The sequence below is a fragment of the Antechinus flavipes genome, chromosome 1 (assembly GCF_016432865.1).
Source record: "Antechinus flavipes isolate AdamAnt ecotype Samford, QLD, Australia chromosome 1, AdamAnt_v2, whole genome shotgun sequence".
In the NCBI taxonomy this organism is placed as follows: domain Eukaryota; kingdom Metazoa; phylum Chordata; class Mammalia; order Dasyuromorphia; family Dasyuridae; genus Antechinus; species Antechinus flavipes.
The window spans coordinates 313,780,369-313,799,690 of record NC_067398.1 but is presented as its reverse complement, the minus strand read 5'-3'; the positions used below and the strand labels follow the sequence as shown (position 1 = coordinate 313,799,690).

The following is a 19,322-nucleotide window of genomic DNA, read 5'->3' as shown; positions in this document are numbered from 1 at the left end:
AAAGAAAATATAACAAGAACTATATAAATATTAGCCATTATCATTAAAGAAAAAGGAATAAAAATAAAGAATTCTAATGGGGACTTGGAGGGAAAGACTGGAAAATGGCTATGAGTCTTGGTATATTAAAATTAACTTACATGCAAACAATTAGGAAGCAACTTTGGTTGTTTATATTGATATTCAAGAGTTTCTAATAAACATTTAAATATATATGTGTGTATATATTTACCTATACTTATGTGATATATAAATATATATTTGTGTACAATGTATTAATATATATTTACACAAGTGTCATTCCAAAAAATTCCAAAATCACTCCCCAATTTATATTTAGATTTAAAGATTGAAGACTGATTTAAAGCTAGGAAAAGATGCAAAGTTGGACTGGCTTATATTCAAAACATCTTGGCAATTACTCTTGCCAATATCCACTTTACATGGCTCTCTTAAGAACTGCCAAGTGGTGGAGAAGGGTGGCAAGGGAAAAAAAATTGGGGAAGAAATCTTGAGAAGACTCACAATGAGCTGAGATGGTTGGACAAAACATATGGTTCTCCTGGAAAAGTGCTCAGGGTGGCTTGGCTTGAAAGCAAGCATGGCATAAACCATGTGTTAAGAGAGGAGAAGGGAGGGGTCTAGACAGACAGAGCCAAGACTGAACCCAATGGGGGGTAGGGAGAATTGGCACTGCAACAGGATTTTTTACAGGCCTCTACAGCTTTCTCTTAAACTGACAAAGAAAAAGCCAGAGCTTAGTGAGTGAAGCTGGTAAAACATATCAAGGCAAGAAATTAGCTGGTTTCTCACAACTGTAAGCTTTTTATGACCCCTGAAGAAAAAATCCAAGAATCCTACCTGGAGGTTCACACTACGGGAACTTGCAATCCAGTAATTGAAACCCAAGACGATAACACAGGCTAATAAAGCCGCTACCAAGAGAGGTGGTGACTTCATCCCCCGACGCCCATTTCCTAGTCCCATCATCTCAAACTCAGGTGCAGGAACCTAAGGATTCAAAAATAAATCTTTATCATTATCATCAGGGTATTAAATTACACCCTAGGTATCACTAATATTTTAAATGTCATCCAGCTCAATAGAAGACTTTGCTCTGAAATGTTTGTACAAATCAGAGAAGCTTTGCCTCTGTAGGTCTGCCCCATTTCTTCTTTTTGAAGTTTGACATTTTCTCTAAGAGCCACAAAGGATTAAAAAGGTTTGGGAGAGCAGGTAGGCAGAAAGAGGATATAAAGACAGCAATAAGGATGCTCAGGCTGATAACACATCCAGAATGGAGCTATTTCAGCATACCAGTTATAGCCCTGGAAGGAAGAAAATTCTCATTACTCCCCAGTGAAACATTTATGATTTGGTTCTTTATAAGCACAGAACAGAGCATACCCACTAACAAGCCACACACTAATTAATGGCACTTGCTTAAAATATTTTTCAAGGCAAAAGAAGAAACCATAATGTTCAAAAGCAACATGGGAATTTCACTGTGCAAATCACTGCTACTCTCTTGCTTAGACAAAGCTTTTCATCAGTCAATCTCAAATAACTTTGGAAGGAACTAGTCTCTCAGCAACGGTCCTGTCATTCAGAAGGCATAATTGTGGAAGGGAAAGGTATGTGACTTAGCTGAGGTCATAGGAAAAGTGTTTTGCATAAGAAGCAGAGAGAGAATCAAATCATTCTGGCTCTGATTATGCCTTTTAACCACCAAGCTGTATTCAATCCCTGCCAAGCTAAACGGAATAGTTAACATTCATTACTCTATCTGTAGAAGATCATACTTGTGTGCTGTGTGTGGTGTGCCTTAATTTGGGTTTATAACCCTTTGAAGGAAAATCAAACCATATTGCAAAGGTCACTTCAGATGGAGGGAAAAAGAAAGGAGAGGAGGGAATAGGGAAAAAAGAAAACAAGAGAGAGAAAAGCAAAAGGCAGGAAAGAGAGGAAAGGAAGAAAGGAAAAAGGGGAAGGAATGTTGATTTTAAAAGAATGTCGATATATTTTTTAAAAATCTGAAAATTAAGTTGGCATGAGAATTTATTTCATTTCAAGAAACATTTATTAAGTTCTACCTTTCCTAGGGATTTAAAATCATTCCTGTACTCAAGAAGCTCACACTCCATTGCAGGATACAGTATATGCATAGATAAATAAATACAAGGCAATTTTAAAACAAACACATGATCAGAAGACTTCAAAGAGGAGTAAATAAGCCACTATATTTGCAGGTTGACCACAAATGGCAGGCTATTATAGACAGCAGTTGCTTATTCTGTAAAATTAGACTGGACCAAGGCTTAAACTTTTTCCACTTGTGACTCCTTTTCACTCAAGAAATTTTTACATGACCGTAGGTACATAAAATAGGTATACAAATCAAACACTTATTGATAATGAGTCATAATTTTGAGCTCTCCATATTCAGTTACAAGACCCCATATGGGGTGGCAAACCATAATTAAGAAGATGGGAACTAGATGATAGACTTTGCTCCTTGCAAAGTTAATAAGTTAGAGCCAGGTGATATTTTGAAGCATTTGTAAGCATGTTAAAAGGAAGTTGTGATATTCTTGGAAAAGAATTTGATTTTAATTAAAAAAACAACAATAGCAAATAACCACATCCAATGTGGGTTACCTTGCAGAAAGAGAAAGAAGGCAAGAGTAGAAGAAGAATTACAAAACTGAACAAGCAATGATAGAATTTTACAACTTCTCAACTCTTTACAGGACCAACACGTTTCTTTTTTTTCCTATTGTTTATGGAACCAAGCTCAAGATAAAGTTTTAGGAACCTTGATGACTTGTCCATGGACACTACAATTAAGAAATATTGGTAAGCTTTAAAAACAAGTCCTTCCAGATTTTGAATCTTCTTCTTTCTCCAAAGTGTTATGCTATGTCACCTTTACATAAAAAGTTAACCAAAGATATGCACATTTTTAAACTATAATTTGACATTGGTTGGATTCTAATAAGATGTAAGTTCCCTAGAGACTAGAACTGTCTCATTTTAAAAAATTGTGTCCTAGTGTTTGACACACAATAAGCATCCAATAAATGCTTACTTATGCACTAGATAAAAATGTTGCTCCACAAAGATATCCAAAGATCACTTATGGAAAAAGATTTTACTCCTGAGAATTTAAAATGGGAGTCAGGGTGCTTAAGCAATCAGGTTTACACACCAAAAAATGGAATCTACTATAGTGAACTATATCCGAGTGACATGAAGTTATCATGTAGCCTTCCTGATACACAGTTGCTAACCCCATTAATAAGTCTCACAAGGTAGTTGGAAAAATTCTGGCCTTCTGGGCATAAAGCAATAGCAGAGACATGGAGAAAGGGGGTGTACATAGTGCGCGGTCTGCACAAATTAGTCACTTGAGAGTGGAAAAGACACTGCAAGGCAAACGATATTCTTTCCACTCCCCTCTACTCCTTAAGTGGGGAGGTCAGAGTTTTAGATAAAACCATGTAGGGAGAGAAATCACATTTTGGAATATATCCATCCTTGGGGTTCTTTTTATTATTTCTACCTCTAAAAATAAAGTTTATGGTGACAAAGTATCATTAAAAGTCATCCTCTTCATTAACAGAAGTAACACTATAATAACAAGGTTGAAATGAATGAAAATAAATGCCACTCTAATAAAATCACCTTACCTTCCCTCCAAAAACAATAAATTATTCAGTCCAGAGTACTGTTCCAACTATCATTTGTGGAGACTAACTGAAATGAATCGAAAATCATAAGTAAAAAAGAATGATTTTTTTTTAAATTCAATTATCAAAGTAGAGCAAATGCTAAAGGAGAGTAATGCTAAAAGATATTTTGTATTAAATGTACTAGTGAAAAAGCACTCATCGAGTACTTAGAACACATCAGTCAATGAACAAATCTATTAAGCACAATGTGCTAAGCATGTCCCAGAAACTAGGGATACATCAATGAATCAGTTCTAGCACTGCTAACTTATATTCTACCAGTAAAGACAGGCAGTATATGTGTAAACATATACATACATATACACACATATATATACACACAATGTGTGTATGCATGTGTATACACATAAGCAATAAATACAGAACACATTTAAGGTAACCCCGAATAAGAAAGTTCTAGAAGCTAAAGGGAGAAGGAAAAAACTCCTGCAAAAAGTGCTTTCAATTTTGTTAATTTCTTCCTTGGTTTTTTATTTAGGTTTTTAATTAGAAGAAGGTTAAATTTATTGCTTTTCTAATTTTTTCAGTCGCATGCCTAATTTGTTGATCAGTTCTTTCTCTTTTTTATTGATGAAAATGTTTAAAGACATAATTTTCCCCTTAAGAATGCTTAAGCTAGTTCCCCAAAACTTGTATAATATTTCATTGTTGTTGTAATATTTGATGAAATTATATTTTTATGATCTGTTCTTTGACCTTCCCATTCTTTAGGATTCTATTATATTGTTGACAATTTTCATTTCTTCAATAGCCTTTTACCAAATAATTTTTATTACACTGTGGACCATAAAAGATTTGTTTAACATTTCTCTTTTTCTGCATTTGTTTATGAGGGTTCTATGTCTTAATACATGGTCAATTTTAGCCAAGGCACTATGCAAAAGCTGAGTAATATCCCTATTCAATAATCTCTAGAGCTCTATCATAGGTAGCTTTTTAAAAAATCTATTCAGGTTCTTTTTGTTAAATGTATCTAAGTCTGAAATGGGTAAACTGAGGTAAAGTATCATAGTTTTATTTCCTCTAAGTATTTAAACTCCATAGTATTTGGTGAGTGTTATCTGTGGTTTGTGGTTATTCAGTCATTTCAGTTGTATCTGAATTTTCATAATCCCATCTGGGATTTTCTTGGCAGGGATTTTACACATGAGGAAATTGAAGCAAAAAAGGTAAAATGAGTTGTCCATGGGTACAGAGATATTAAGTGTCTGAGACTGGATATGAACTCAGGTCTTCCTTACCACAGAGCCAGGGCTCTAACCACTATGTGATTTGTTGCCCATTATCTATGGTTTCTTTCAGCAAAGTGTAGTTTTCCTCTTTATCTTTTTTAAACAATACATTCTGTCATACTTTTCTGTCTTAGATGTGAATTCATCCTTTTCACATTCAGTCATGACAATTAGTTGTATATTCCCACCTATCCTATTTTCTTATACTTTCCAATTTCTCTTGTTCCTCCCCCCTCAGTATAAGAAGATGGTAGTAAGAGGGAGTAGCATGTTCAAGAACAGTGATCTAGATCTGTATAAATCCACTTCTGCTTCCTTGCCTTTCTCTTTTCTTTTTCCATTTCTCAGAGCCCAGTAACAAGTTTGTGTCTTTTTTTTTTCTTTTAAACCCCTCTCCTCGATTCACTATCCTTAATTAAGAGTTTAGTTTGCTCTAAATCACTATTGGTTAGAGAAATGCAAATAAAGACAATTCTGAGATACCAGTACACACCTCTCAGATTGGCTAAGATAAAAGAAAAAGATAATGATAAATGTTAGAAGGGATGTGGGAAAATGGGAACATTAATGTATTGGTGGCAGAATGATCCAACCATTCTATAGAACAATTTGGAACTGTGCCCAACAGGCTATCAAAATGCACGCCCTTTAATCCAGCCATGTTTCTACTGGGTCTGTATCCCAAAGACATCATGAAAAAGGGAAAAGGAGCCACATGTACAAAAATGTTTGTGGCAGCCCTTTTTGTAGTGGCAAGGAACTGAAATAACTGAGTGGATGCCCATCAGTTAGATAAGTTATGGTATATGTATGTTATGGAATATTATTGTTCTGAAAGAAATGATCAGCAGGATGATTTCAGAAAGGCCTGGAGAGACTTACATGAACTGATGCTAAGTGAAACAAGCAGAACCAAGAGATCATTATACATGGCAACAAGAGGACTATATGACAATCAATTCTGACAGACGTGGCTCTTTTCAACAATGAGATGATTCAAGTCGGTTTCAATAGAATTGTGACAGAGAGAACAGAGCCATCTGCATCCAGAAAGAAAACTATGGGGATTAAATTCAGATTACAACACAGAATTTTCACCTTTTTTGTTGTGTACTTGCTTTTATTTTTCTTTCTCTTTTTTTTTCCATTTTGATCTGATTTTTTTGTGTAGCATGACAGATGTGTTTAGAAGAACTGCACATGTTTATCCTACATTGTATTACTTGCTGTCTAGGGAAGGAGGATGATGGGGGAAGGAAAAAAATTTGGAACACAAGGTTTTGCATGTATTTTGAAAATAAAAAGTTATTTTTAAAAGTTTATTTTGCTTAAGTCTAATCCTTCTCTTAATTTATCTTCCCTCTTATTTCCCTGTCTTCTCCCCTTTGCCTTTTGTTTCTCTATTGAATGAAATGTATTCCTGTACTCCACCGTAGTTCTTCCCTCTATTGCTCCTTTATATGAGTGAGGTTCAAGTTTCATTGCTTTCCTCATTCCTTCCTCTTTTTTGTATTGTCCTCTACTCAGAATCATAATGTCCTCACACTTCATTCCTTTTTTTTCCTCTCTAGTGAATTCCTTTCCCCCTCTTTTCTTTCTTCTTTTAAGATCACCAAAACATAGGAAAAAATAACAATCCCAGGCCCTCTGTCTTTGTCTATGACACCTCATGATAGGATACTAAGAAACATATCTATTATATCTCAATATACAATGCTCCCCTGCTCCAAGGTTTGCAAGTTCTTTGCCCTGGCCTTGAGTAGGAGCAACATATCTGTAGGTTTGCCCCTGGTTGGAATTCCAGTAGACTGCTGCTTGACTAAGACACATTCAGAGGGAAAGCTCTGCACATTTAGAGTTAGAGTTAAAAGGACTTCAGGCTCCCCTCTGGTTGGTAATTCCTGCTCAGTTATTCCAGTGTTATCTTCATATTGTGCTGATACCTGGAACTGAGACTTCATTCTCTTCCTGAAGTCAAAAACACACTGTTGCCACTTGCTTCTCACTCAGTACAGAGCCAGGGGCTCATGACAGTGCATCCCTCTATAGCATCCCTAAGGTCAGGTCTCCTCAATCTCACACTGGATCTTGGACCTAGGTAGTGAGTGTGGAGCTGCCCCATCCTACAGTCTCTACAAAGTCAGGACTGGCAGGGGGCAATTTCTTGCCCTGATGTGTAGACTCACACCACAATACTCTACCCAGACTACCCCTAGTCCCCAATGCCCACACTCTCTCTGTGTCTTTATGCTGATACTAAGTTGGAAAAATGACTATTTTTTAAAATTTCCAGATCAAAATTCAATCTAGTACATTTTCTAGATTTTTGTGTAGGAAATATGGGGGAGAGTTCTAACATACTTCTTCCAACTTTGCCATCTTGACTGGTCTATTCACTTAAGCTGAATCTTGAAGAAAGCCAAGGGCCTTAGACGTTTTTTGTTCGTTTGTTTTTTCTGAGGCAATTGGTGTTAAGTGACTTGCCCAGAGTCACACAACTAGGAAGTGTTAAGTGTCTTGAGAACAGATTTGAACTTAGGTCCTACTGACTTCAGGGCTAGTGCTCTCTCCACTGCGCCACATAGCTGTCCCTGGCCTTAGAAGTTTTAAGTGAGGAGGAAAGAAAGCACTCCAGGTATAGGAAACATCTCATACAAAAATATTGAGACTGAGGTGGATATTGTAACATGCACAAAGAACAGCAACTTAAATCAGCATGAGCTAACAGCAAATTAAGTCAGTATGAGGAAATAATATAAATATAAAAAAAAAGAAATGGTAATAACGGCTCAAGTTGTGAAAAACATTAAATGTCAAAGAGAGGAATTTGGATTTGATGCTAGAGGTAATAGGAAGCAACTGAGATTCAGTGAATAGGGGGATAATAAGGTCACATCTATTGGGCCCAGTCAGATAAAATGGTAAACAGGACACGAAAATAGAATGCTGGGCTTAGAGCCAGGAAGATCTGAGTTCAAAGTCTCAGACATCTACTAGTTATATGAAACTTACTCTATTTACTTCAGGTTTTTTATCAAAAAATGGGGACAATAATAGCATCTACTTTACATGATTGTAGTTAAGATCAAATGAGTTATTTGTAAAGCACAAAGCACAGTGCCTAGCACAAAATAGTCACTTGATAAATGCCAGTTATTATTATTGGACTCTGATGATAATAATCATAATCTATCTTTTGCTTTCTCTTTCTTTTTAAAAATATTATTATAAAATTTACAACCACATAATCATTCACTGACAAATCTATTTTTGAAAGTATAGTTTAAATGATGACCATACATAAGGTATTGTGAAATTAACACAATCTCATTTTCAAGTAACTATCAAGCTAACAAAGAAAACATACACAAATTCAAATGTTAAAAGAAATGATTTAAATGCAAAGGGGAAGGCCAAGCAATATGTTATGGAGGATTTGAGGAAGCAACTTACTTTCACAGAAGAACTCAGGAAGACAGAAGCTAAGCTGCATGTTATAGGACAAACTGGCTTCAAGAACTAGAAGGGTAAAGGGAGAGGAGACAATAGGAGAAATAAACAAAGTTACAAAGCTTTTGAAGATCTAACTGGTTCATTTTAACTGTCTTATTTAGTACTTTTCATTCTCATTGCATACACACTCAATCAGCCAGCCCCAAAATAGCAGCCCATCTAGTCTAAACATTTCAAGGGAGGAAGGAATACATTCCAATAAACTACAAAGGGCTCTACAAGTCTGGGGGTACCTCAGCTTCCTTTGGGCCTCTCAAAGTTTCTGGCTCTGACACACAATCAACCAACAAATATTTATTAAGCACCTATTAAACAGGTCTTGTGCAAGGTACTGATGATACAAATACAAAAGTGAGACAGATGACGTGTATCTATCTATATATATACATATGCATGCAAACACACAGAGCCAAATTTATGCCATGCACTGTATGAAGTGCTTTACTTATCATTATCTTATTTGATCTTCACAATAACCCTGAAAGGCAGGTACTATTATCATCCCCATTTTACAGAGGATCACAGCTAAAGATAATAGAGTATATGTAAATAAATCCAAAGTAGTAGAGGGCATTCACAACTAGGTAAATTTTAAAAAGGAAAAAAGTTTCTTGAAAGATGACACATGAACTAAGACTGAAGGAAACCACAGGTTCCCAGGAGCATAAGCATAGGGAGAGCCCACCTATCAGGAAGGTGGGACAGCCCAAACCAGTTTGAGTAGAATACAGGAGTTATGAGATGTGTAGTGTGATCATCTGGAAAGCCAGGAGACAACCAGAAAGAGAAGAGCTTATGCTCTATGGTGACATGGTCATGTCCATACTTTGGCAACCAGGTTGAGTGGGAATTGGAGATGGGAAAGACCGGTGTCCAATTAATATGATAATTGATAATGATAATATGATAGTTCTGGTGAGAGATGTGACAAAGTTCTGATTTAGGGGCCCCTGTGGTATAAATAAGAAAGGGCAGGAAGTGAGAGATGTAGAGGTGGCAGAAATTTCTTGAACTGTCTCCTTTTCTCTACCCTTTTATGTTTTTCCTCACTGTGCTCTATATTCATTTTCTACCACCTTGGACCTTTGATCCTAGATTTGGTTCACTGTTCTTCTACCCACTCCCTGGATCTCATGTCTTCATAAACTTCTGACTTTAACCTCAGAATGGCTTACCTATTACTGACTTGGATTTCAGGTTGAACTATATCTCTTCCTTGTCCCAGGATTGTCAGTCCCTACATTCCCATAGCTTCATGTCTACTATATTCGTGTTTTCTTCAACTTTTATGCTGCTTGTTTTTTCATCTGATAAAAATGCTGAAATAAAAATCTGGGACAGCATCTTAGGTCCCATTCTTGGGTTTCAGCAACCAACCAATTTACAAGTTAAATGAACTTACTATGGTCTAGTTCACATCTCTCCATCTTGTCTGTAAGGACTGTGCAACATGTTTAACTTATATTGAATTGCTTGCTGTCTTGGGGAGAAGGAAGGGAGGGAGAGAGAGAAAATTTTGGAAAACAATGTTTTGCAAAGGTGAATACTGAAAACTATCTTTGCATGTACTTGGAAAAATAAAATACTATTTAAAAAAAATAGAAAATGGGAAGGGGGGAGAGTGTATAAGATGTTTTGCCAAATGTTTCACTGAAATTCCAGTAAATCCAGGATAAAACTTTTTCAAAAATTTCTTTACATGTGATCTTCTTATTCAAGGGTTGAGACTGAATGAACCTTTTTATAATATGGTAAAATAAAAGCTTGATATTCAAAAACAGAGATTTTAGCAATACTATAAAAACTGTCAAAAATAAGTTATAAGTATTTTATTTGAACAAACAGTTTGTTCTTACGCTAGTCACTGGTAACTTAGTTACACTAAGTCAATGAAAATAGAAGCATTTAACAAACATATATTCCTGAGTTCTAGTAGATGTATTCAATTCTACTACATCTCAAGTCTAAGTTTATAATACTAATAACTGTTCTCAGCTTCAGCTTCACCACTTTTATGAAAGGAAATGAATCGGACTCAGCACATTACTTGGGAGTTGACCACATAGTCAAAAATATCTAGTGACTGGGCCATTTAAGTCTATTGTTAAATAAGCTAGATAACTAAATAAAACTCTGTGTGTGTATATGTGTATGTTTCTCTGTTTGTCTCTGTATCTCTGAGTCTCTCTCTCTTTCATGGGCCAAATTCCAGGATGAAACAGGTCTCAAGTTGTCCAGGGATCACCTTAAAGATAATTAACAGACATTCTTATCTACCAGTCTTATGATCCTACAAAAAGAGAAATTAGGTTACTATGTCCTACTATGACCTATTCTCTTTGCTTCTCCTATTTTACTGAGATTCTTTTCCTTTCTTGACAGCATTATCACTTCCCAGTGACTTATTTCTTTCATCCCCATAATGCCCTCCTTTGTAACTAATTAAGTACAGTCAAGCAAAACAAACCACCACTTTGGCCATGTCTAGAAACGTATGCCTCATTCCACACCTAAAACTCACCATCATTTGCCATGAAGCAAAAGGTTTGTTTGACCAACAAGCAATCTGTAGTCACGAATGGCTATTGTACTGAAGAGAGCTCCAAAACATGTCTTGTTCTTGGTAAAAATGACCATTTTTCTAAATACTCACAAATCACTCTCTTAATATATATAACATTTTTCCATGAATTTATATTAAAATACCTGTCTTAGAATTTGAAGACTCTATTCTTCTTTCCCTTTAAAAAAGGGGGCAAAGGGAACATTTGCCCATTTTTCTTTCCCTTCTGCCATTCTGCACAATATTCCAAAGACCAACAATTATACTTAACAAGTTTTTCTTTTTCCCATTTCTCTGAAAGGTAGCTCTTTCAGGTCTATTGACTTGAAATCACTGAAGGAGAGTAAAAGGCTTTATAACGCCAATACATTATGGTACTATGAATATAGCTATCTCAGAACTATTATAAAAAAAAAATTGTCTTTTTGTTGTTGTTCTTGTTCAATGGGTGGAGGCAGAGCTACAGGAAATGACTGTATTATAAAACAAAAGGCAATAATAAAAGTATTTAATATATTTTTAATTTACTATAGAAAGAAACTTGAGACAGAAAGACACCATACATGATGCTAGGTCTAGTTTATGATTTTTGTTATTTTTTAGTCTTTAAAGTTTCTGACCTAAAACTTGACTCAAAAATTTGCAATTTTTTCTGATAAGTTTTTCCTCAGATCCTAATTTATATATTCCTAGATACTGACAAAAGGTAAACATAAGACAAAAATTTGTCATAAGATGAAAAGGAAATTTACACTCAAAATAAGATATTCAAGAACTCATTTTTGAATAACAATGTTTAACTTTGTAGATCCAATTGAATGCATGAAAGACTCTCACTAACTTCAATACCTACCATCATTATACTGCAAAGATTTCACTGAGTCAGAAAAAGGCAACTCAACAAAGTCTCCATATTCTTTTCCACACTTTTTCTTGTGCATTGTCCACCTCCCTATCAGATAACTCAAACTGGATGTCCCATAGACATCCAAAACCCAACATGTCTTAAACTGAATACATTTTTTCCCTCAAAAGTCTTCCCTCCTAACTTTCCTTATACAGAGGGCATCACTATTCTCCCAGTCACCCAGGCTCACAATTCAGGCCTCATTCTGGACTCCTCAATGTGTCTCACATACTTCCCTCCCCTGTTCATTTCAGCTTTGCATTATCAACTTCAATAAACCCACCTTCTCTCATCTAATTAGCCTGCTGGTGGGTCTTCTTGTCTCAGGTTTCTCCCCACTCCATCCTCCATTCCATGAACAAGACAATCCATCTCTTAACTTAGGGCATTTTCTCTGGCTGTCCCCCATGCCTGGAATACTCTCCCTCTTCTACAGCGACTGTTGTCCCTGGCTTTAAGTTCCAGCTAAAATCTTACCTTCTACAGGAAGTCTTCCCCAAACCTTCTTAATTTTAGTGCCTTCCCTCTGTTAATTAATTTGTATGTATCGTTTGCATATTGTCTTCCCTATTAGCCTGCAAACTCCACGAGGGAGAGGTCTGTCTTTGCCTCTTTTTGCATCCCAAATGTTTAGCACAGTATCTAGCACACAGTAAGCTTTTGATAAATGTGTATGGATTACTTTCACCACATCCAACTCATATACCCTCCCCCTTCTCTCCTGAAACACTGCCACCATCCAGGTTCGAGTCCTTCAGCACTGCATGCCTGCACTATTGCTCCAGTCTGCTGGCTGCCAGTCTCAAGTCTCTCCCTATTCCAGTTCATTATCTACACATTTGTCTAATTGATCTTAAAATGCAGATCTGACCATGTCACCCTCCTACTCACTCAACTCCAGTGATTTCCTTTTCCCTGTAAGACAAAATATAAAATCCTCCAACTGGCTTTTAAAAACCTCTATAAGCTGGCCTTTTCCTATTTCTCCAACCTTTTTGCAAATTACTCCCCTTCAATCCTCTTGATAATACAGTAACACCATCCTTCTTTACTATTCTTCACACACAATACTGAATTCATTTTCAGACTTCAGGCATTTTTACTGGTTGTTCTCTCTGCCTCCTGAATTCCCAGATTTACTTTAAGTCACGGCTAAAATCCCACCTGCCACACAGAAGGCATTTAATACAATGCTAGTTGACTTTATTTGACCACAAGAAAGTCAGTTAAACTTTCAGTGCCTCCAAATAGCTCTCAGACTATTAATTACAAATGAGTTGCTTAGCTATTTCAGGGAGGAAGTTTACCTATCAATTTTCTAAACTGAAGAAACTACAAATCCTGCGTATTCACACCCACACCCACATTCACCCCCACCTCCTATGGGCAAACTGAACTTTTCCTCACTGGTACAAATCTAGCACATGCTCCTTAAGTAAACATAATCTGCCTACACTTTGGGACAAGAGAACAATAAACTACTGTTTTAATCATACACAGACAAACACAAATCCATAGATTCATCTAACACCACTTTAGGTTAAGACTAGTATATCATACACAACATATCCCATCAGATAAAATAGAACTGATGGGAATTGTAGCCAGCTGTGGTATGGTCTTGATTTCAAAACCAACAAACCAACAGATTGGAATTGTAATTTTTTTAATAGATGCTATAAAAGGAGTGTTAACTAACAAAATAATGTTTTCAGCTAGGACCTTACTAAAAATAAATGCTCCACCCAGAGAATATTCAGAAAAAGTCTGAAAGCACAGGAAAAGGTTTGGAAAAACTCCACTAATTGAGGGGTCTCAGGAAAGCCAACACTATCTGCATTCACCTATTTTCCCTCCTTGGATATTTTTGCAATTCTTAAAGTTCCCTTCCCAATTCTAAGGGGAAAAAAATTTACTTTAAAAACAACACATTGCTCATTGAATGAATATACTATAATTAAGAGAGACTTGTTCTTTATGGCACAGATGAAACATCTGTGATTACACTAGGGACTCCCAGCTGGGAATTACCACCAGATAGTTTAATAGTTAAATCCCGGAATTAGTTATCTGAAGCACAAAAAGGTTGACTTGCTCAGGGCTATGCAAATTGAAGGTGAGCTCATCCATTCAGATATTCCCTCCAATCATGCAAATCACATCCCAATTAATGTCTAATCTATTACAGGCAACTCTGTTCCATATCCACTCAATATTTCACTGTAGTTTCCCCCCAGTGTACTGGACTCCTTTGTCCCCTGCTCCTGACATCCCACGAATGTCATTAAGGGATGTCAGTAAAGCATTCTGATTGTCCCCTTATCAGTCCTTGCCCTGCTCACAGACTGGCATGATTCAGGGTCACATAGGGGCTAACTGTGAGAGGCTGGTTTTGAATACAAGCCTTTCTGACTCCAAGTCCAACCCTCTACAAATGCTGCCTCCAATGCACAAAGAAGAAGGCGGGGAGGGCAAGAAATGCATTTCTTCATAGACATTAAAGAAAAAGCAAAATCCATTCAACATTTATAAAGTCCCCTAATGAACAATGTGCATAATATATCACACTGAGCAGCCACAGTACAATTAAAGGTCAAATAATAATTGTTTATGTAGATATACCTTTTAAAACCTAGAATCAACTCCATAAGAGCAAACAGTTGCCCAGAAAAAGAGAATCCAAACACAAGGAAGGGAAAAATATTGGAAACTGTGGGTTACGATTAACTTTGCTTCATGACTTTGGTTCAGGAGCTGATCTTGAGAAACGAAGATGAGAAACTGTTAAGAAATGTCCAAGAATTATGAAAAATGTTGGCAGTGAACCCTAAGCTACACTTCTCAGCTATCAGATCATTAGATAATTCTCCCTTTTCCTTCCCATTTTAGTTTTAAAATCCTATCCATTCTTCACACGTAGGAGGAATTCAAATATTTATCTAGGGCTTAAGAATATATTTTAATCCTTATATACAGATAGGCCATTAATATCCAATATTTCTGGACATTTGTCAAGCAAAATACCAATAGAAACTAAACCACTATAGCTCACAGTTTCCTGAAATGAAAACAATTACATGTTATGGTTTAAAGTTCTCTTGCCAAATTAAAAAAAAAAAAGGAAAATGATCTATATTTACATAAATATTCATAATAGCTCTTTTTGTAGTGGCAAAGACTTGGAAATGGAGGGGGTGATCAACAATTGGGGAATGTGCTGTAAGAAATGACTGGCAGCTTTATGTAGTGGCTAACAGAGGTCCTCAAACTACAGCCCAAGGGCCAGATGCGGCAGCTGAGGACGTTTATCCCCCTCACCCAGGGCTATGAAGTTTCTTTATTTAAAGGCCCACAAAACAAAGGTTTTGTTTTTACTATAGTTGGGTCCTCCAACAGTCTGAGGGACAGTGAACTGCCCTCCTATTTAAAAAGTTTGAGGACCTCTGGAGAAACTGGAAATCGAGGGAATGCCCACCAATTGGAGAATGGCTGAATAAACTGTGGTATATGAATGTTATGGAATATTATTTTTCTATAAGAAATAACCAGCAGGATAATTTCAGAGAGGCTTGGAGAGACTTATATGAACTGATGCTGAGTGAAATGAGCAGAAGCAGGAAATTATTATACACTTCAACAACAATACTATATGATGATCAATTCTGATTGGACATGGCCCTCTTCAACAATGAGAGGATCCAAATCAGTTCCAATTGATCTGTAATGAACATATTTGGGACAAAAAGACCTACCCAAATTGACCACTACAGAGATCACTCATAGAAAGCAGAATTATTTATTAGAATCTCAAGAAGCGGACCCCATCCTGGTCTGCGAGCCAAATTTCACAGCAGGATAGGGCCAGAGCCTTGAAAATGCTTACAGCTTTTATACATTTCAGACAAAGAACCTCCAAAATCCCACTCTCTATATGTTGTGATTGGTCACATGAGTCTATATTCCCCTATTTGATCAGTGGAATGCACTGATTCCGCAATAGATAAAGTGATGTATAGCTTCTTTGGCCTTCTTTGGACAATGGAATGTAGTCCAAGCCTTATCTAAAATCACATGACTCCGGAGAAGCTGAAACTGAGGCCTATAGGCTTGATCTACTTTAGCTAACAGTCTCTGATCAATATGCGTTTAATCTGTAAGTTCTTCACCTTTTCACACAAACAGAATCAGCTACACCCAGAGAAAGAACACTGGGAAACGAATATGGACCACAACATAGCATTTCCACTCTTTCTGTTACTGTTTGCTTGCATTTTTGTTTTTTTCCTTTTCAGGTTATTTTTACCTACTTTCTAAATCTGATCTTTCCTGTGCAACAAGATAACTGTATAAATATGTATACATATATTGTATTTAACATGTATGGGACTGATGCTGTTTGAGTGGTCTAGATTCCTGGTGGTCTAGAGGTTAGTGGACTTATTAATTCATTAAGAATTCCCTTTAAATCGGCAGCAGGTTTTAGGAGTAAAAGAATTCATTCATTCCCAAAATATTAATTGCAAAATGAAAGTTTAGTGTTAGATAGAAATCAGTTTACCAAGAGACTGACTTCTACAGTGGCAGATCTATGGAAAATGGAGTTTTGCACTGAGAATGCAGTTCTCAGCGGACAGAAGGTCCTAGCAGTAAAGGGAGCTACCAAGGTCCAGCTGCAAAGACTTTCTTTGATGGAAGCTATTATGTGAAGTATCTTGGTGGGGGCTGGGACAGCCCAAGCAGATCAGAACCAGTGGGGGCTGGGACAGCCCAAGTTGGCTTAGACCCAGTGGGGGGCTGGGACAGGCCAGATCTACTGGAATTCAAAGAGATGTTTTTTGACCAGGATTTGTAATTAAATCAAAGGCTCTGGCATCCCAGAAAGACTTGTCTGGGGAGGATATGCCTCAGCCAGAAGGGGCTGAGAATCTGAAAGGGATCGAAGATCAGTAGGAAATACAGTTTTTTAAAGGGACCACAACCAGCTTCAGGACTACCTGCCATCTAGGGGAGGGGGTGGGAGGAAGAGGGGAAGAATTGGAACAGAAGTTTTTGCAAGAGTCAATGTTGAAAAATTGCCCATATGTTTTGGATATAAAAAGCGAAAATAAAAAATAAATTTAAAAAAAAAAAAAAAGAAATGATGGGCAGGATGGTTTCAGAATAATCTAGGAAGACTTATGTGAATTCTAGAAAAGGGAAGTGAGTAGAACTAGGAGAATATTATACACAGAGGAGTGGTAAATATGATATAGAGTTGGGACAATCTAATTTAGCAATGAATGGGACCAAGTGAAGATTTCTCAAAAAATCTGTGAGACAAGAGTGGATCAGACCTTAGGCCTGCAGGCCTGTCACATGACCCCTGTTCCCAGAGGTCTGCAAGGCAGGAAGGTCAGGCCTTAGGCCCAAGTTACAGATAGACACATGCTCTCTAGTCCTAGAATGTAGGGCAGAAAGGTGGTCAGACCCTAGGTCTAAGCTTCAGGAAGTGACGAGATCCACAGGAAGCAGACAACATTGCTGACCATTAGTCAATAATGGCTACTTCCTTTTCAATCCACCTAGTGAAAAGACTTGGGTCTTTTGCTTTTTAACCAGATTCACTATTTCCGGACTGACAGGCCAGGCACAATGCTGGGAGATGGAAGCTGAGAGGTTCTATGTCTGTTCAGGTGTGTTTGGGCTTCTCCTTGCAAGGACTGAATAAAGGCTTTCTCTTTGTATCTGAAGAGGTCTCTGAAAAGTCAGTTTGGGAAGGGGGTCTAGCACCCGCCCCACACAGCGAGGAAAGGTATTTCTAACCATTAAGGACGGAAAAGACCAAGTTCCTTAGTGGAACTCACAAGTAACCAAGAGAAAGGGAAGACCATGAGGACACCCTTAGCTAGCAGAATAAAGTTTTAAAGTAGGGTAGGCCCCCTAAAAGAGTTAGTTAGCTCTGAGATAGACACCATCAGGCATGGTGGGGTGAGAGGGGAGATATCACAAGGGGGATGAGAGATACCAGATGGCATGGGACGGGGAAAGATACCATACCACAAGGCAAAGTGTCATGGCAGATTAACCCAAAAGGAGTTTAGCAAAGATGGTGTGATCCATGAACAGACTTATAGGGGAGATATGACATAACTTGGATATCTGACTGGACAGCGTAAGGTGGGGATGCCCAAGACCTCCACAGCGGGTGGGACTATGTGGCTAAAGCGAAGACCCTCCCTGCCTGCCTCGGTGCAAGTCCATCAAAACTTCATTCTTTCTCTGCCAACTGCACTCAGTTACTGAGAACCGCAGCAAAATTTTTAAAAATAAATGTTAAAATCATTAAATACTTTTTTAAAAGTTATTTTCTTGAATTGCACGTATTTAACCTACATCAGATTGCTTGCTGTCTTGGGAAGGAGGGAAAAAGGAAGAAAAATTTGGAACATAAGAGTTTTGTATATATTTGGGAAAATAAAATACTATAATAAAAGTTCTCTTCTTCAATTATAGGTTAGGGAATTTTTTTAAAAGAACACCAGAATATAAAATCTAACAATGCAGAGCTTTTTAGGCCTAAAATGCTAAATTATGTTAATAAGACTATTTAAATTGCTAATGATAATGAACAGTTGACAACAATAAGAGAGCATATGAAAAAGCTTTAGAATAAAAAAAAATACTGAACTATAAAAACTTTTTTCTCAATTACAAAATCATATTGGCTTTTAAAAAAATAAACTTAAGCATTAACTACATGAACATTTCAATATACAAAGAAAAGATAAGGACTATATGAATTGTGAATTTCTACTCTGTACCTTTTAAAGTATATACTAAATTTAGTATAATAATAATAAAACTTGACTGAACATGACCCCTTTTAAATCTACTTTTGTTCTCTTCTGTTTTTTAATGTTTCATGGAAGTCCTTTTCTTATTTTGCCTTATTATCATTACCTATTCATTCCCTATCCCCTTCTCCTCCCTTAAAAAAAAATCTTTTTCTTGTAACATAAATACAGTATTCATATATTTGTCAGGTCTGAAAAAGTGTATCATTCTATACCTCTAGTTCAAAATCTCTCTGTCAAGAATCATGGGAAACATGATTCATCATAAGTCTTCTGGAATCTTGACTGGTCACTTCATTGACCAGCCTTTCAAAGTTGTTTTCCTTTATTCTATTGAAGTCTTTTACAAATTATTTTACTGATTGCACTCATTTCACTTTGCATTATTTCATAGTAATCTCTGAAACCAAATTTCTTTTAATTCATCCTTTTCCTCATTTTTTATGGTGCAATAATATTCCATTATCATCTTCTACTATACTTAGCTATTCTCCTATTGAAGGAAATACACTGTTTCTAATT

The 19,322-nt window shown here is 36.7% G+C and overlaps 1 protein-coding gene across 1 annotated transcript in view; it reads right to left on the bottom strand.

The window, feature by feature from the left end:
• The window catches only part of GOLM1 (golgi membrane protein 1), a 103,046-nt gene that overhangs the window by 69,785 nt on the left and 13,939 nt on the right, over positions 1-19,322 (bottom strand). Inside the window, exon 2 of the mRNA XM_051966047.1 lies at positions 862-1,011. Coding sequence (XP_051822007.1) covers positions 862-990 — 129 coding nt within the window. The 5' untranslated portion in view covers positions 991-1,011. The remainder of the gene's footprint in view (positions 1-861; positions 1,012-19,322) is intronic.